This window comes from Chaetodon auriga, chromosome 13 (genome assembly GCF_051107435.1).
Source record: "Chaetodon auriga isolate fChaAug3 chromosome 13, fChaAug3.hap1, whole genome shotgun sequence".
NCBI classification, from domain to species: domain Eukaryota; kingdom Metazoa; phylum Chordata; class Actinopteri; order Chaetodontiformes; family Chaetodontidae; genus Chaetodon; species Chaetodon auriga.
The window spans coordinates 8,954,437-8,973,163 of NC_135086.1; the positions used below are offsets into that span (position 1 = coordinate 8,954,437).

General features: G+C 40.9%; 3 protein-coding genes across 6 annotated transcripts; 1 reads left to right on the forward strand and 2 right to left on the reverse strand.

Annotated features, from left to right (window-relative positions):
- Window positions 1–144: 144 nt before the first annotated feature.
- On the reverse strand, window positions 145–7,953 carry LOC143330997 (claudin-14-like). Its single transcript, XM_076747810.1, has 5 exons — window positions 7,746–7,953; window positions 7,382–7,499; window positions 6,685–7,093; window positions 5,152–5,413; window positions 145–4,355 (listed from the first exon to the last, which is right to left on the reverse strand). Exons 4-5 carry the CDS (start codon window positions 5,383–5,385, stop codon window positions 3,846–3,848), a joined length of 744 nt encoding a protein of 247 aa, XP_076603925.1. The 5' UTR covers window positions 5,386–5,413; window positions 6,685–7,093; window positions 7,382–7,499; window positions 7,746–7,953; the 3' UTR covers window positions 145–3,845.
- On the forward strand, window positions 6,170–14,270 carry LOC143330809 (F-box only protein 47-like). Its single transcript, XM_076747570.1, has 11 exons — window positions 6,170–6,233; window positions 8,892–9,101; window positions 9,590–9,751; window positions 10,010–10,086; window positions 10,656–10,730; window positions 11,146–11,254; window positions 11,638–11,811; window positions 11,947–12,096; window positions 12,211–12,353; window positions 13,045–13,204; window positions 14,133–14,270. Exons 1-11 carry the CDS (start codon window positions 6,170–6,172, stop codon window positions 14,231–14,233), a joined length of 1,425 nt encoding a protein of 474 aa, XP_076603685.1. The 3' UTR covers window positions 14,234–14,270.
- A 503-nt stretch (window positions 14,271–14,773) lies between these two features.
- Window positions 14,774–18,189, reverse strand: LOC143329984 (ADP-ribosylation factor-like protein 6). 4 transcript variants are annotated; one of them, XM_076746102.1, is made up of 9 exons: window positions 17,883–18,189; window positions 17,659–17,709; window positions 17,484–17,545; window positions 17,287–17,355; window positions 17,106–17,200; window positions 16,603–16,732; window positions 15,759–15,814; window positions 15,609–15,621; window positions 14,774–15,288 (listed from the first exon to the last, which is right to left on the reverse strand). In XM_076746102.1, the coding sequence occupies exons 1-9, from the start codon at window positions 18,003–18,005 to the stop codon at window positions 15,255–15,257; spliced, it is 633 nt and encodes a 210-aa protein (XP_076602217.1). In that variant the 5' UTR covers window positions 18,006–18,189; the 3' UTR covers window positions 14,774–15,254. The 4 variants fall into 4 exon arrangements, with proteins under 4 accessions (XP_076602217.1, XP_076602219.1, XP_076602218.1 ...); XM_076746104.1 differs by lacking the exon at window positions 17,659–17,709 and having other exon boundaries at window positions 17,883–18,188; XM_076746103.1 differs by lacking the exon at window positions 15,609–15,621 and having other exon boundaries at window positions 17,883–18,188.
- Between the last annotated feature and the right edge of the window lie 538 nt (window positions 18,190–18,727).

Consider the following 18,727-nt stretch of genomic DNA (forward strand, 5'->3'; position numbering starts at 1 on the left):
TTTCCCTCACCGTGAACATTACCTCGTACCTGGAAGCAGAACTATTTGTTATGTGTTACTTCAAATACTACAGTACATAAGAGGAGGTTTCCTTGGAGTATTCAGACCGCTGTCCATGGTGCTGAAATGTGAAAGTGCCCACAACAGAAACATTTGATGTTTAATTCATTTATTATACTTTGTCATTTGCTTCGGTCTGAAGCATTTTCTGTCTCATTATACATTAAACTTAAATAATCGGTTTGATGTGACAATTCTGGAACGATTTCTGAAAATGTATTTACAGTTATTTTACTCAGAGTTTTGTATGGTTCATTTCCATTAGCTATTGAACAAGAAGCATTTTCCCCAGAACTAGAATTCATTGTTTGGGCTTTACCAGCACTATAAATTAGCTCCTTGATGTGAACTTTGACTAGTCAGTGTGCCGGAAATAAGATAAATGACTTGCTTGGATTGTGACATGTGCTCTTAATTTGGTGTCTGTGTGGCTGACAGGCTGCCTGACAGAGGCCAGCTCTAATTGGAAGGTTTTTCTTACAAATAAACCTCAGAAACATGTCACCACAGTATTACAGGGAGTTTTAGGCAGGCAGCCTGGAAAGCCTCACAAAAACAGTCACAGAAATGTTGAATTCAGCATCTATGAATGATAAGAATTATTAATTTCACGTATATGGCTAATGACTCAGACTCTTAGCACCATTCATAAAAATTCAAAATTCATCAGCTGGTAGGCTATATCATATCTACCAAATGATGCAGTCTGATGAATAAAAGGAAGTTCTTTCAGGGCTTTAAGCTGCTTTCTCAAAAGAGCTTTGTCGCCATCCAGTGGCGACTTACTCAAATACCTGAAAGGTGGTTTCAGTGAAGGTATCAGGATCAAAACACTAAATGTTTCTCTATATTACCATTACAATTACAGTTTGTCATTTGGCAGACACTTCAATCCAAAGCGACGTACATATGAGATTTTCATACATCACAAGAAAGGTTCTGGACAGGAGAGAACAACAAGGGTAAGTGCCATAACACTAAAGACACAGGTGCTACGAGGCACTGCTACGAGGTAATGCATAGAGTGCACAGAGTGAATAGAGAGCTTTTTTTTCATTAAAGGTGTTGAGTGAAGAGCTTGATCTTTAGCCTTTTCCTAAACATTGAAAAGGAATCTGCAGATCTCTGCAGAGAAGGAGTTTGATAACTTGTTCCACCACTGGGGAACCACAGAAGAAAAGAGTCTAGCTAGAGACTTAGGGCCTTTTTGAGCTGGCAACACCAGGCGCCATTCCTGGGTAGTGAGCGAGAGGGAGTAGAATCCCTGAATGAGGGAGTTCAGGTAGGTCAGAGCGGTTTTGGTGGCAGTTTTGTAGGCAAGAATGAAGGACTTATAATTGATGCGGGTAGCAACTGGGAGGCAGTGGAGGGATATGAACGGCAGAGTGACATGTGCTCTTTTGGGCTGGTTGTTGTGTTGCTCCTTCATCCATGCTGAGATATCTGTGAGGCACGCTGATATCCGTGCCGAGACTGCGGGGTCGTCTGGCGGGAACGAAAGGATGACTGCACCAAGTGCGGTAGTGTATATTGAAAAGAGAAGGGGTCCAAGCACTGAACCTTGAGGTACCCCTGTGGACAAGCAGTGTCCACACTGCAAAGCAACAGATAGAAGGCATGACCCGCGTCAGCTGACCCACCTATCGATACTCAGCGAGTGAGAATGAAAAGTGCTCAGGGGCAAGAAAAGCCTGTTAATAGCCTAGTTCCAAATTTAAGCCCGAAATAAAGAATGAAAACACTGACTGATTGCCAACTCCTATATTCCACAGCCAAGTTTGTTCTGTACATGGAAAATAAAAATGGAACAGATCTCCAGTAACAGGTTAAGTTCTTAGCAGGGTTTTCTAAGGGTGAAACTGTAAATGATCAATGGATTTTAAGCCAAAAAGTGTCACTATATCACCTACAGCAGGCGTTTGTCCCAGGAGATGTTTTGCAGACAAAACGCAGGTGGAACTAATGCTGTTAATGATGGCTCGGTTACACTTAAGTATCCCAGTAAAGGTAATCATCAGAGATTGAGCATGAATTCAGTTTTCAATTAATGTTATTAATCACAGCTGTGTTTCTGTTGTGAGAATAATAATAATCACAACAACAATAATAATAATAATAGTACAAAACATTTAGAAAGTACTTATCTATGTTTAAATTATAAGAAACTGACATTCATTGTCTTTTTATTTTCTTTGGCATGAAATTATTGAACACTGAGACACATCAGTTCCCTTAAAAAACTATTATGACTGAGCTGGCTTTCACAAAGACTTAATCTCAAATGGAAAGTAGGCTACAACAAGGAAGTGACAGAGCCACTGCTTATCCATTAACAGGAGCGTTACAGCACAGAAAGCAGAATCTGATTTACCCTTTGGTCTCTTCTGTGACTATCTGCTGTGACATACTGCCACCTACTGGACCTTCAGGTCCACAGCAGCAGGTCAACAGGTGTCAGTCCTCGGTTTTCTCTCACACAGACACTCACTGAGTACATCTCAAGTCTCTTAAATTACATCCACATATCCCTCACTCATGTCTTTGCCTTGAGTCTTAGGTGCATGGAGAGATGCAGGGAAAGCATGCGAAGAGGGAAGAAACAAGAAAATATGTTTTTTAGAGAACAAGACGCTTCTGCTGATGACGCCAGCTGATCACAGCTGCATCTGCTGTCAGTCGGCTTTAACGGCTGTAGAGACTTTGGATGAATTTGTGCCTGTGCACATGTGCGCTGTGCTAATACTAATAAAGGTGCACAGTTATCAGTGCCAGAGCAGCAGTGTTTCCTCTCTGTTACCTGTTTAACAAACACCTGCACATGAATAACAACGAGCACTCTGTATTTATACTGTGTCCAGCTCAGAGGCACAGGAACCATTTCTACCAGCAGAGCGCGTTCATATTATATATTCATTATTTGCATCTGGATTTATTGATATTATATTTGTGACTTAATTATTAAATAACCTGGAGTAGTAGTACTTAGTAACCCATATCAAACGCGACACTCATCAGCCTCACGAGAATGGAAATGACAATAAATGATAAAAAAAAAAGGTTTACTTGCTGACTGACAGACTCTCCGACTCGCTCTCTGACTTTAATTGTACACATAATGTTTATGTGGGTACATATGTTAATGGGGGAATAACAGATCATGAAGAGAAGTCGTCTGTGGTCCGTTTGTTTATCAGACCTACAGTTAACACAAACCTGTATTTAGATGGTGAATCAGAAAACAAATAGAACATTAAACTTGGGAGTGATACACTTGAGTTTAATCTGTTATCTGTCTTCACTCTCGTATGAAACGCATGTGATTTTGTGATTATCAGGTAAGTCCAATCAATAACTGATATCCAATAAAGGGGTGTGTTGGCCAGTGAAAGACTTCTGTGAAGGCTGCTCTTGTGTGTCCTTGCTCCTTGATCCTCAGAGAAGAGTTTGAGACGGCCTTCAAGACGTGGGACCAGAACGATTTCCAGTTCAAGCAAGGAGTGAGGAAATATCCAATGAGAGACCTGGGATGTACCCAGTCTGTGGTTTAGAGGTTTGTCAGATCTGGTCATGTTAAAGTTAGAGAAAAGCCTGAGCAGCTCTGATTTTTGGTCAATCAAGATAATGTGACCTACGAGTCTTTCCTTTTCCATTTCTAAATTTGTTTTATGGGTACGGCACATTCAAAAACTGCACATAAAGATACTACGAATACGATGGTGAAGTGTTCAGTTGACTGTTTTGTTCCATGCAGTGTTCATTTTATACTGCTAGTATTTCTTCTAGTTTTAGACGTAGTTATTGAGCCTGTAGCCGCTGCTGGAAAGGGAGCAATGTGAGGGAGCACGATTGTCCCTCAGAGCCTCGGGGGGCTTGTAGAGTGGAGCTGGAGGATATATGTGGTTGAAGGCAGGAGGAGGTGATAATGGTGGTTGGCTCCTCTGCATAATGAGGGGGCTCCGAGATCTGTCACCGCTGCTGCTCCAGCACAGCACCAGTCCTCCGGTCAGGCTGAGGCAGGCCGAGGCATAACCGAGATACACGGCCAGGCCGATCTCGTACTTCATCCCGCTGGGGAGGAAGGGGTCATAGAAATCCATGATGACATCGTTGGTGGTCCAGGACACGGTGACCAGGCAGAGCAGGCCGGCACATAGGAAACAGATCGCCCCACTTAGCGCCAACGGAGATTTGATCAAAGAGCCACGGGCGAAGCGGGTGCACTTCATCCCCATCACAGACACCAGAGAGGCCAGGACGGAGGTGACGCAGGAGAGCACCATGAGCGCCCGGGCAGCCTAATATGGAGGAGAATACACAAGCACTTAAAGAATGGGATTAAAACAGGACTCAATCAATCCACTGGTTGATTAAAATAAGAATGCATTGATCTGTCCCAAATACTTTGAGTGGCATTTAAGTTTAAGTAACTTTGTATTATGAGTTAATTCTTTACCCTGACCTCAGTGTTTACTCATTTACATATAACCCACAGTTTACACACACTGAGGAGCGACTTCTGTGGCCGCAAGTGACACTTCTGGCACCACGATGAATGCTAAAATGTAGTTTTACAGAAGCACCAGTAGCGAATTAAAAAGTCAACAAAGTGACTTAATGAAAAGCCTGCTAGCATTAGCAAACATTAGCCGTAGTGATTTTGTCGCAGCTTGGCCACAGCAGAGCAAGCAGCAACAAAATCACTAAGTGTACAGAACTGAAGAGAGCATTTTACTGCTCATGAATTTAAGATTTCATTTACAAGAAGAAGAATAAGATTCATGTCCTTTCACAGGTTTGTCTCACTTTAAAAAAACATCCTCCTGAATTCACTCAGCTACTTGTCCTTCCATCCATCTATCCATCTTGGCAATGCATTTTAAAATTGCTTACATTGTGTGCTAATGCTTTGGGCCTTCAATTAATCAGTACACAGTTTTGTCCATAAAATATCAGAAAATAAGAGATTTTGGTTTACAATGATACAGAGAGAGAGAGAGAAGCAGCAAATCCTTATGTTTGTGAAGCTGAAGAATTTTACTGAAATGATTAACAGATTATCACAATACATGTTATGCATGATAGCAGTAGTACCTGCAGGTCACGTGGCAGCGCCAGTAGAGATCTGTACAGCTCACACTGGTAAATGCCAGTGCTGTGCCAGACACACTCCATCCACAGGCCTTTCATGTAGGACGTGGCTGTGATGATGTTGGAGCCCACGTAGGCTGTGCTGCGCCAGTGTGGGAGCAGAGTTGCAACTACAGTTCCTGCAAACCCCAACAGCCCCAAGAAGAAGCCAAGGAGTTGGACCGCCATGCTGGCCATGATTTACTCACTCGGACAGATGCTCAAACTGCAAAGCAGAAAGTTTACAGTTTGAATTCACTGCTGAAGAGCACACACGCGCTAGGAGGCAATCAATAGCATTTGGATGTCTTGTATGTCAATGAGCCGGCTCATAATTATACACTGGATCCATAGTTAAGACAAAAGGAAAGTCAACAGATAGACACAACATGTCGCCTCATAAAAATGAAACACTCCTAGCGCAAAACTACAGTCCCCGAGGCTGCAGATGAGGCTGGATTCCTCCTGTTTTCAGCACGGTCCCCATCAGTACAGTAAATTCCACCGAGCTTACATCCAGTCACAGAGTCTGAGCCATTCCTCAAGTGTCTCTGGGCAGAAAAGGCTGTGGAAACTTTCTGGCATCAGTCTCTGGTGAGTGGCAGGTGACTGCATCTGTAACTAATGAGAGCAGTGTTCAGCTCCACCTGTTCAACGCTCTCCTCTGGAGGGCAAACCACAGCAGTCTATTTGTTGAGCTCCCCACCTCCCCTCAGGAAAGGAGAGAGGAAATTAAACATTTACAGAAACCACCCAAGCTGAGAGAACTGTTATAAACCACTAACTCTGAACATTTTTCACAGCTCTGCGGGATATTTGAGACACTGAATGACTTGATGACAGAGCATTTCTACCTGATGGGCCTCAAACTGCGACAATAAGGGATAGCAGTGACTTATGTTGTAACAATTGGCCAAATTATATTGTGTCAAATTGGGCCTCTGAGCTGAGATCATCTGGTTTTACATTTACAAATTCACACATGGCAGTAAAAATTCCCCAACAGTTTCGAAAGCTCGAGGCCACAACTAAAAAAACCCCTCACAGTAAGAACATGTGACTAGTTAAGCATTTACTTTTGTTCCTTCTCACTGTTATGAGCAAAATGTTCTCTCTGTGAAGAAAAAAGAAATCCTGAATAATGACCGGACCTCAAATTTGAAAGCAAAGAAGCCAAACTGTGCTCATACAGATTCATTGTTTTGACTTCCTGAGGGAACAAGAGGCTATTCATACAGACTGATTATTGTTCTGTGTTAGACCCACAGATAAAAATATCAGAGATAGAAGCCTCATTGTGTTTACTTAATGATTGACTACACTGAAGGCATAACAAAGCTGTGAAAAGCATCTTCCTTCACACTGGTCTGTCCACAGATTACATCAAAGCCACTGAAATATTCAGTGTATCTACACTATGAAATGCTATACACGGGATGCTGTTTAACCTATTCCATTTTGATATTTAGCAAAAGCTCTAAACAGTTGAATACTCACCAACAGGGTTACAGGAGGATTACAGAGCCATGGTCACAGGTGTCCAGGCGGCACACTTCCTGATAAATAGGGCCTTTGGCATTGATTCCACACTGACCCGCTCCGTCTGTCTCTGCTTCTGCCTCAACAGACAAGAAATATGCGTCTGTGCTGCAGGGGTGTCAAATATGTGACTGGCCAGTGTTAGATATCATCGTCAGCATCATCAGCAGCATTATCCCTGTCAGGAGCATCATGTCAGAGATGACATGAGAGACAGTCCAAACGCTGGCTCGTTGCTGCAAAAAGATAAACAGGGCCGATGACAACTGTGGACCCGGAGGCAAGAGAAGTGTTGCCAGGCAAAGGCAGACAGAAGAGATATTGTCCTCAGTGGAAGGGCTGTTTTTGTCTCTCTGCATCTCCAGATCTGTGTGATTGAATAATTGAGAAAAAAAGGAAAAGAAATCCATAATCAGCATATCAACTTATAAGCAAAAACTTTAATATTCACAAACTACAATTAGGGTTCAATCGGGAGGCATTTCAACAGTAAAAGAACTGCAATACTCAATCAATACTGCAAAGTTGAGAGCCAAATTGCACAGCAGTACTGTGAGGTCATTCAAAACGGCAGCTTTATCTCTGGGTTCCTCTGAGGTGCATCAACTTTGCAGCTCTCGCCCCTCTATCCCTCTGTGCCCCAAGCGTAACCTACCGTGACATCCTGTTGGTATACAAGGGGTTTTCCCCGGCCCCTCTCCTGGGTCCCTTGTGTAGTATTGAGTTCTCTGTAAATGCTCTATAGCGAAGGGATGATCCTCTCCAAGGTCTGCCTGTGGGAGACGCCATTTGAATGAGGAACGCTTAATAGTCTTAGTTAAGCAGAATAATCCTGTGATTAGCGGCTGTGCATCGCTGGTTTGTTGTGCACAGTGCTGGAGGGTAACACCACCATGATGTCTTCAGACGCCTGAAAAGCTGGACTCTTTCTTGTATTACCTTTTCACCAGTATATATATACACAGATAAACACAGCATTATCAAGATATAAACTACCATATCTTAAAGGCTGTGCATACCTGGGTGTGGGTGTTTTGGTCATTCTGGCTGATTAGACCTTGGCTCAGGTTGAGGTTGGGTGGAGCAAAGATGGGAGTTATGTGAGGTCACCACAATTCATGAACTGATAGGAAAGACAAAGGTGAGAGTTGTCCCACCCTGACAGATGCAACAAAACTACCAGATGAATGACACTCATCATTAATCAGCCTAAATAGTTGAAAACAACAGCATAGGATCTTTAATAAATCAAATCATTGATAGCATAACAGCAATCTGTAACTGCTGAATTATTACTTGATATTTGAGAGAAAAAACTTTATTGGTATAACACTGTGTAAATTTATTTTTTGTTAAAAAAAAAGCCACCTTGAATGAAAATAAAGGAAAAAATCTTATCAAATTTAGTATTTTTAACTGTTTTCTTCCATTGAGCTTATTAAATATAACTATGTAGTGTTCCTGTGGCCTAGTTTTGGACCATATAAACTGTGATACTACATCAGAAGCCCAACATACTGAATATTTTTCACAATTAAGCCACTTTGTCCTCCTTTTACTTCACTTTATTGCTAGTGAGTAGAAGTCCATACTATTACTGTCTATTTGCTGTTAACATGACTTTAGTGACACTTTGAATACTTAATCCTGACTTACTTGCAGTAGTGTATTTTTATGTATACTTACCCGAATATTTTATATATGAGGGGGATATACTTCTTAATCTGAAGACTTCGGTTTGTTGTCAGCAAAACGACATTGAAATCAACGTTATTAATTTCGCGCCGTTCTCCGCTGTCATCAAAGACAGCTAAGCTAGCAGCCTGACTTTTGAAACTTGTAGCTAGCTGACGTTTGCTACCGTTCAATATTACAACATTAGTTAATAGTATTGGTAAAATACTCTATTGCTTAACGGTTGGCTTGTATTCCTTTTAATCATATGTCTCAGTCTGTGACGACTAAATCTAAAAGTTAATCAAGTCACAACTAATCTAGTTTGTCAGGAGTTCTGTTTAGCTAGCTAGGTAAGCTAATGATCGCGAATTAGCATAGCTGCCTATCCTGCACGAGACAGTGGAGCGAAAACTCAGTTAGCCAACATTTGGTTAGGCTGAGCTGCTTTTACATTCAAAGTCAAATTTGCCTTATCATTCTAAATACAGTCAGTTTAGAGGCGGTGGTAATGGAGAGGAAAGCCTCCCGAAAGCCTAGGAAGTACACCGTGACACGCAAGTTCAAACAGTACAGGAGAACCAATCATCAGCCCCATCCAGCCCGAAGCATCCTGACCCAGAGCCAGTGCAACATCAGCGGCAGCGTCTTTCACAGGCTCCCGCTGGAGGTGTACGACATAATCCTGGATAAATTGTCTGGTAGGTGTAACTGGCTAGCTCTGTAACATAACATAATAACATGTAAGTTCCCTTCGGAGTGCTATTGAAACTTCATTAAACAAATTAAACAATTTATTTAAATAAAGGTGCCCCCAATGAAAAGTGGGTAGCTAAAGCATAATTTGAATAACGTTAGCGTAAATGTAATTAGTAAGACTAGCTAAATTACACACTCTGCGTTCAGTATGAATGATAAATTACACATACAATATAGACTTTATCAATAAAGTCAACTACGCTTGTCTTGGTGGACTGTTTTTTTTTTTTTTTTTTTTTTTTTTTAGGAAACTTTTAGACAGTTTAGTAAAGACAGTCGTGCTTTTCTAGTCCTAATATTAGACTTACTGATTTAGATCTTAAACTCAGACAACATATGAAATAGGAGATCAATACATCAATATTGCAGTAAAACAGGTTAATTTAAATACACAGTGTACCCAGTGAATGGAAATGTGTGTGTCTCTCAGTGCTGGAGATCAGTGTGTTCTGCATGGTGTCCAAGGAAATCACTAGACACGTTGTGGACTACATCTCCACCCATGCCTGGAAGAAAAAAATGATCACTGAAAGCTTTCACTCCTTCACCTGCCTTGAACAGAGATACACTATTGGGCACTACAGAGACCTGGGTAGGTGGCAATTAAAGTTTTTCTGAATATATCATTTTGTCGAGCTCTTTTCCAGACTGCATATGACACATTTACAGTGTAAATAACAACCTGTTGATGTGTGGTTGGTATGCCACTGATAGCTTCTCACAGCATTTAACATGCACTTGAATGATCATCATAGAGTACTTTGGATAAGCTGCCCTGTGAAGTAAAGGGATAGAAAGAGCAGAATATGTCATTTTTTAATTTGATAATGTGCTTTTGTGGTCAATGCAGGTTTGCTGTTCAAGAGATGCACTCTGTTGCTACCAACAAAGGAAAGGCTAAAGTTCATCTTTAGCAAGTTTTCACAGGTAAGAAAACAGCAGGCGAGAAAACAAGCAAGAACGTTTAAGGTCAGAATAATTGTGTTTATAAGAGTTAACAATGCATACCATATTTTTCTTTAAGGATAGAAGATTTGAGAAAGGGGGCAAGAAAGAGGAGCACAGGAATAAATAAAATTGCATGCACTTTTAAGTTAATTTTTCATATTTAGTAGGGTTGAATCATATAGAGAAACAATATTTCAATATTTGTGATTTCCCTATGTTTTTGCTTAGGTGGTTCTCCATTTCAAAAATGCCTTCCTTTAACTTCCCTCACTTTAATTTTAAGATGCAAAAACCCACACGAGACGCTTGTTTGCATGCTAAAAAAAAATCAGTCATATCAACAAAGGAAATGTAATTACACCAGACTAAATGATTTCATTTATCAGATGGATTAGACTGTCTTTAAGACTGGGCATGAAAACGATTAATGGTGTGCGTCATTACCTCACGTCCGTGGGACTGATGCACATTGCGGTGTTGTTGCTTGTCATTCTATCCTAATTTCTATTGATCATAACCTATAAAACCATCCCACTGATCTGTTGCAGATTCCCTGCTTCATGATAGAACAGTGTTCATCACCAGACTGCATTGGTTTCTCCAGCCTTGGAGCCTTCCTCCAGGTGACGTCCTCAAATACAGACAGAAAAGTGAAACTAATGTAATTAAAGTAAATCCTAAACCAGGCACAGCTAAACACAATGTGATTGTATGCAGATTCTGAGATTTAAGAGATCCTCCTCTACTCTCTTTAGCAACAAACACCTACATCTTGTTGTTACAGCCCAGTGAAGTGGCATAACAAAAACATGCTTTCTTTTACTGTAGCAAAGGCTTTTCCATGAAACTGAAAAGTTTTCTGTATTTGCAAACACTCCTTACATCACGTCTTTATTGCGCTTTATAATGCAACCATTCTTCTTATGAATCACTTCTCCCCTTTGTATCCCGTTCCAGTACCTGAAAACATGTTAGCAGAGAAATATAAATTGTTTCTGTTGTTGATAGTGCTTAGATATCTTCTGTTCTACGTTACAGATACTGATTGCAGGATGGGATGAGCTGGAGTGCCACAGAGTGTTCAACTTCCTGTGTGACATCACAAATCCGCTGCAAAAAATTGAGGCAGTCATCACTGGAAAACCAGGTGTGTGAAGAAGTGAAAATGTTGCTGAATACAGAACAGGACAGAGTAGAAATGTAATAATGAGGACAGTCTGTCAGAGAGGACTCTGTTCTTTCTATTAAAGTCATACTGGAATTTTTATGTACTTCTTACATCTTTCAAAATTATTTTGATAGCGTAATTTGAATGCAGAACAATGAAACAGACCTGGTGAAAGCTGGTGAAGTCTGCATTGTGTTGAATCTGACTGGCTACAAAAACAGAACTGACAGAAGACTGAGCCAATAGCAGTGCAGAGGGTTAAAGTAGGAGTGACTGGCCTTTACTGTTTACTGATCCTTGTGAAAATCTTAAAAGTCATGATACAAGAAACATTTTTTTTTTTACTGCTGGTCCATCCTCAGGCATGAGGTGGGACCAGGAGCTGCAGCTCCGGCTATTCTGCCGTCAGGTTCTGTTGGACCCGTGGCCGAACCATCCAGAGTGCCGGTTCTGGCTAACACTACTCCTGAAACCTTGGCCCCTGGTCTGCCAGGCGCGCTTGCTGCTCATCTTCTATGGACCTCTGCTGGAGGAGGGTAAGATAATTTTATAATCACAGTTCATGAAAGCATGTCTTTATTTAACTTCATGAGAAAAAATGAGGTGGGATGACTTTTGTGATGGGAGACATTTCTTTACGCTGCCGCTCTGAGGTGGTTTCCTCCATGCAGGCACCCTTGGCTGGCAGGATCTGGTGGTGAGGGGGCTGCCTCACAGTGCTCTGTGGGACCTGGCCAGGGCTCTCCTTCTGCTTTTTGACCATGTAGAAGACAAAGACCTGACCACCAATTCAATGCTGACGATCTTGGAAGAGCTCATTGGTATCAAACCTCAGCGGTTCTCGAATGTTCTTAATGTGACACACCCACAGATAGACACATATTAGGGTTAGGTACCCCTGAAATGATGACTGTCCTCTTCCTCATCTTCCCCAGTCATTCCACAGCCATGGCATGTGGAGAATGTGGCTCGTCTCTTGGTGCTGTGTGGCAGCAGTCTCTGCTATGCTATTCTCGTTAGCAAGGCCATCAATGGACGACTTATTGAGATGTCCAGACTCATCGTGTACATCATACTGGTGAGAATGCTCATTATTTTATCATGAGCTGAACAGAGGAAGAAAGCTTTAAGCTTTAGTTAAATTCTCAGTTATGTGTAGTCTGGTGCGTTGGGCCATTATTTGCTTTTAATAGAGAATCAGATATTGATATGATACAGTTACGTTGTCATTTTGTATTGCTGCTGGGAAATGAGTCATCTTAAACTCAGCACCTTTTCCTTTGCCCTGCTCATGGTGACTCATTTTGCTGTGTCTGCTCATTCCTGCTCAGGGCCAGGGGGCTGCAGCCTGACTGAGCATGCACTTGGCAGAAGGCAGACACATAGATTGGGCCTGTCTCACTTCTATTACAGTAGTCTTTATTTGACTGACTAACTTAAATTTAACTGTCATCTGTGGGCTTGAAGGGCCACTTGTGCTGTCCATGGTGCTGATTTTTGATAATTATTCTGTTACCTCCACATCGGGGCACCATAGCAGCTTTAATTCAAACATGTCGGTGTCAGCCTTCCAGAACTGCAAAGTAAGCTGGTTGATATCATCACGGAGATGGTCTTTCTCTCTGTTAATAATGTGTGTAATCCTTTCTCCCGAAACATAGCAGGAAGGATTCATTTTATTAATTGCAGCTATTTCAGCAATGAAGCTATGACAGCCTTTGTCTGAAGGTATATTTGTTCAGTTTTTTGTGGTATGGCTTCATCCATAGGTGTGTGAGAAGGATGGCTATCACATGTCCTGGGCGGTGAAGTTGGTGCAGCAGATCTGCATGGTGTTCAGCACAGCTTCTGAAAAGTTCCGCTTCATCCAGCAAGTGGAGAACATGTTTTCAGAGGTCACAAGGGAGATTTTTGAGTTTTCTGTAGCAGGTGGGGGAGTGTGAATGTCCTTTTAATGAAGTTCTTTGGTTCCTTGCATCAAGTAATATTATACTGTAATGTGGTGATATTACAGTCATAGTGTGAAGAAACAATAAGTACAGTGTTGAAAAACGTACAGTAAGAAAACATTGAAAAATAACAAAACAAATGGGAATCACATCATATGTGTGGAGACTGTTAACCATGTTGAGGGCAGGTAGATTCAATTAGTCACCAAATAAAATAAACTAAATTTACAGGTTGTAGAATTACATCACATATAGTATGTTCTCTATGAATACACTACACATTCTGTGTATAGAGGAAAGTGCGGGGTGGAGCAGTTTGATTTGAAAGTGTGTGTTGATGGCTGGTTGTGTGTGTGGGTCACAGCTCAGACAGACGTAATGGTGGATGTTTTCTTGTCACCTTGAGCAAACCCGTATTTGTTTTCCTCTCATCACATCCCTACTTTAATTTTGGACCTGTTTTATCAGCACCCAGTGCTAATGGGTCTATTGTTTCACTCTATGCTAATGTGAACATAAGAAAACCTGTTTTAGAGCAAACAGGGCCAGTTTTGTTTCATCATGAGTGGCAAGTAAATGTGAATTCTCATTAAATCAAACAAAGAAAGTGGAGTGATTTTAGACTGCATGAGTGGATTCCTGCCACTCAGCAAACAGTCACTTGCTCTGTATGTATTTATATTCCCTAGATGGTGACGTTCCCCTCTCAGGTTGTTTATTAGTCTTTAAACTGAGGTAGATGAGAAAATCCAGAAAAGACAAACATACATAGAAATGCATTTTATCTGTCTTTGCTAGTGTATCTTGTTAATTATATTGCTAACCCATGTGACTCAAATTGTTTGAGGGCCTCTCAGACTGACTTAGACTTGAATTTAAAAGTCATGAATTTCATTATCTGTTCCCAGGAAACCATTTTGAGGAGAGGGAGGCTTTCCAGACCCTGTGCATCCTCCTGGACTCCAGTGCTCGCTTCCATGCCAAGTTCCTCCACATGTTCCTCAAGTAGGAATGATGTCAGGGTGTGGATGACAGAGGGAGTAGGTGGAAGGAAGCAAACGTCAGTAATGGAGGGAGGGTAACTAAAGAAGTGAAGAAAGGAGCGATAGACTTTTACAACAACGGTAAGATGACAGACTTTAACATGGGGAGTGTTGTGAGACGTTTTGGTTAGAGTTCACTGTATGCTATGAACAGCACTGCATTTGTTTGTGTTGAAAATAGAGTTGTTTAATGACTTTTGCCAAACTGCATAGTTATTTATACAAATGTTATATTTCTCTTAAAGTTTTAAAATGTTGTTCTTAAACTTTATGCTTGGTATTTTGTAAATTTTAACAAAAATGTATTTATTAACAGTAGCACTTTTATTATTTATTAGCATTGAACCTTTATGTATGTGTAGTTGTGATACAATCATTACATTGATTTTATATGACTTGTTAATTAAATTGTGGTTTTCTGTTTTATTTAGTCCTCATTTACGCATTTTAAACTTGACGTAGCGTTACATTTTGTGACTGCTCTCTTACAGAACAGAAGCACAGCATGCGCTCAGCAAATAACAAGCTTTTATTTTCCTCCAGCTAGAACAATACCCTGCACTGACAGCATGCCCCCCCCCCACAAAAAAAAGTGCAGGTGATGAAATAAATTAAAGCATATGTGTCATAGAATAAAAAAGAAGCAGCTTCAAATATAACTTTAAATGGTACAGAAACAGTATTATAGATATTATCAGTTTTAGTAGTATATTTAGACTGCATTCACATTTGTATCAGTGACTAGCTAACTAGTGATGACTGCTTTAAATAATCACTTCACAGAGTAGTTATATACAAATTCTAATATCAGGAGGATTTTTTTTTTTTATTCAAAGAAACGTGGTGTCAAAATCGTAGCACACATGGGAAGTACTAGGCTGTTTGACATTGAAGTTTAAGGCCTACAACATCAAGCGTGATGAATACTCCAAGTGGTAAATGACATTGAGTTACCACATCCACATTGTGTCCATGGTCACAGGCATTTCAGTCATTCATGTGTTCATTGTTTTGATGTGATCTGGCAGGAGGAAAAGCAAATATATATATTTCTTTACCCTCGTTAAGTGTACACAACACACAAGTTTAACCTTAAAACTGGACATGGGAAGATCGAGAATCAGTCAAATATGGACAGTATTTAGCAAACAAAAGCCCAGTTTGGATGGGATTATTTCTCTTGTGATTTTAATATACCTGATTTTTCTCTTAAGTGTTGCAATCAAATGTTTTGGAGCTAAATGAGTCCCATGACTCAAATCCCATCCAGAGGGACCCTCAGATACAATCTACCACCACAACCACTTCACAAGCTGACCTGAATTTGAACACTGTACTTACTGTGCAATTTGTTCTGTGGGTTTAAAGAAAAGATTTCTTAATAAAGCAGACAGGATGCAGAGGGCCTTGACATTTCAATTCTGAGCACAGTTTAACCTTGTTTTGGCCCAGTGTGACAGTTTTATTAAATTTACTGAGCAGACACATTACCTTGTAGCCAGTCCAACCCTTCCTGTAGGCCTTCTCCTTTGATGGCATTGCTGGCACTAAAAAAAAACAAGGCGTAGAGGAGTTAATCTCCTCGTGGCACACATTCACTTTCTCATGACTTTTCTTGGATCCTGGATGTTTAAAGCCGTCTAGCTCTTAATCTACCTGCCTCCCATCTGTCTAATGAGTAAACAGGGTGGAAAACACACGTATATAAAAAGAGCCATGGCTTTTGAATAACTGCTTGTTGCTGTGCCTCCTAATAATGTTTAACCAGAGCCACGGTAAAGGACAAGTGAGCCCACGCTGGAAACAGACCCAGGAAGTAAACAGTGAGTAAACAAGCCCGCTTGGTGTCTTTATTGTCTTTGTTTAAGTCTTTAAGCTGTAACCCTGGAAGCACAAAATGTTGCAGATGGGGACAGAGCCTGGCTCAGTTTAATCCAGGTGAATTTCTTTCAAGTCCACCCAAACACGAGCACGAGTTCTGTCGCAAACTACTCAGCCAGTGTCTCTGGAGGTGGTAAACTCTTTCTCCCTTTTGCTGCGAGACGTTTCATCAGGGTGAAACGTGTGGTCCCAGAAACAAACAATTCAACCCAGTGGCCACCCAATGAGAAAAACTCAGCTCATATACAAGTATCATCTAAACTACGTCACTTTGATACCTGTCGTAGAGGCATTGATGCGATCTGCATCGAAAGTACTAATCTAACATATCTGTGGTTTCCAGAAACGTACACTGCCAACATATTATCCTGGTGATTGGGCTGAAAAATGAACTGAACGCTGGTTTGGACTGACAGTATGCAGCCGGTTTGGAAAACTTTGACAGGTATTTTACCAGATGTGCCAGGGTTTGTCCTTGATGTTCTCCAAACACAACATCTGCGAGACCTTGACCGAGGACATGGCATCCTGGAGATCCATCTTGTTAGCAAAGAACAACACTGGTATCTTTTTGCAGCGAATATCTGGGCAAAGACAAGATATGAAGAGCAGTAAGCAACAGATTTTTGATTTTTATAGATATGTAATATACTTAAGGGTGAGCGTTTTATTTTAGAAATTTAAAAAAATTAAGAAATTGAAAGTTGCACCATAAGGGAACATGTGTCATGACAGACTAGAAAATGGGACTCTAACAGATTAAACCCAGGACAAAGCTAATAGTAACACTAAAATGCTGATGCTCATTAAAGCTGCATCATTTCCATTATTTCACAGATTTCATAATATGAGCCTTGAATCACGCCTGCTAATGTCAGTTATGCCTTTTCCTGGAAACAGTATCTGTACCGTGTCTTTAAACAAAAGGAGTAAAGCAGGGTTGCAGGTATTTTGTACCTTCGTGACTGAGAAAAGTATCTAGCTCCTCTTTGGCAACAACCATCCTCAGTTTGTCACCGCTGTCGATGACAAATATGATGGCATGGCTTTCTCTGAGGAGGACAAGAGAAGTTAGGATCGACACAGAGTCATGTCTCTGCAGCGTGGTGTAATATCCGATGAGTGATGTCTTTCATACTTGTAGTAGTGCTCCCATAGGTTTCTATATCTGCTCTGTCCAGACATATCAAAGACTGTAAAAGACAAGCTGCATGCAGAAAAAGAGAGGGAAGGAGAGAGAAGAGCTTAGAAAGATACTTATTGGTTAATAATTAAAGTCATGAATGTAAACTAGTCAAAAAGGAAGAAATATGCGTTATGTCTGTAGAATTCTACCTTGAGCTCTTGAACTTTTCAATGTTGAAGCCAATTGTTGGGACTATTTCTTGTGTCTGCGTCTGCATCACACACACACACACACGCACGTACACAAACACACAAAAACAGACAAGTAATGGCAAAAGTATGTCAACAAGGACATAGTATAAGGAAAGTATGATATGGGCTTTACCTGACTAACATGTTTCCACTCTTCTGACAATGGGCCTAAATGATTCGAATGCTGGAAACAAGCAATCAGTGAATGATTGCAGTGAAATGAAGATTTGACAGGCCTTCTCACAATATTTAGCATATATCACAAGTCTGTGCACCCACATGGTGCACAAAGGCCTCTCAGTGTCACAGTAATGTTTCAAAATGCACTCACAACAAGGCCCAGTTTCATGTACTTACATTAGAAGGTTTGAGTTGGTTGATGATGGTCGTTTTGCCGCTGTTGTCCAGCCCCAAACACAGAACGTTGACCTCTTTCTTCCTCAGGCCGAGCCAGCCCGACAGTTTGTCCAGCAGCCCCATTAGACTCGATGCACGCTGTAGCAGTAATATGTTAACGCATCACCCCATAGGTGGTCTGACAGTTTAAATATACTAAATGTGCGAATTCTCAAACAGTGGTGATAAACAGTTGAAGAGTGCGTTCCCAGTGCTTGCTGTGACAAGCTGAGATGCCGCCTGGGCATCCCAGCTTGTGACAGGTAATCCTATTAGGGCGAGTTAAGCTCTGTGAACCACCGGGTGACCTGATCGTGGAGTGTGAAGTTTTCCAGGCACCCCCGCCCATCCTCACCTTACCTTACTTACTTGAAGCCACTATCAATCTGTTGTGTCAGTCTGTGTGTTTTACAGTATGTGTTGTTGTTGTTGTACATCCATGTCACTGTAAAATAGGACAAAGAGGTCAAAAATGTCTCAAATTTGGTGAATGTGAACTCTTATTCACTATTATAAGATATTATCATCTCTGGAAATCCAAGTATAATGGTAAAATATGGGCTTTAAAGAAAGGATATGGCAAATATAACAGAAAAAACAGCATTATCCAATCAAAAGTGAGATTATAGTTTCATAAAGATTGCAGGAATTTCAATCTGGGCTTCTCACAATGCAGGTTTTGGAGCTGTCACTGGTCCAACAGCTCCATCTTTTGGTTATCAGTCATGTGTACGACTTCATGTTAAGAGGTGTATAGACGTCTGATATATCTGACAATAATTCACATTAAAAGCAAATTAAAGAAA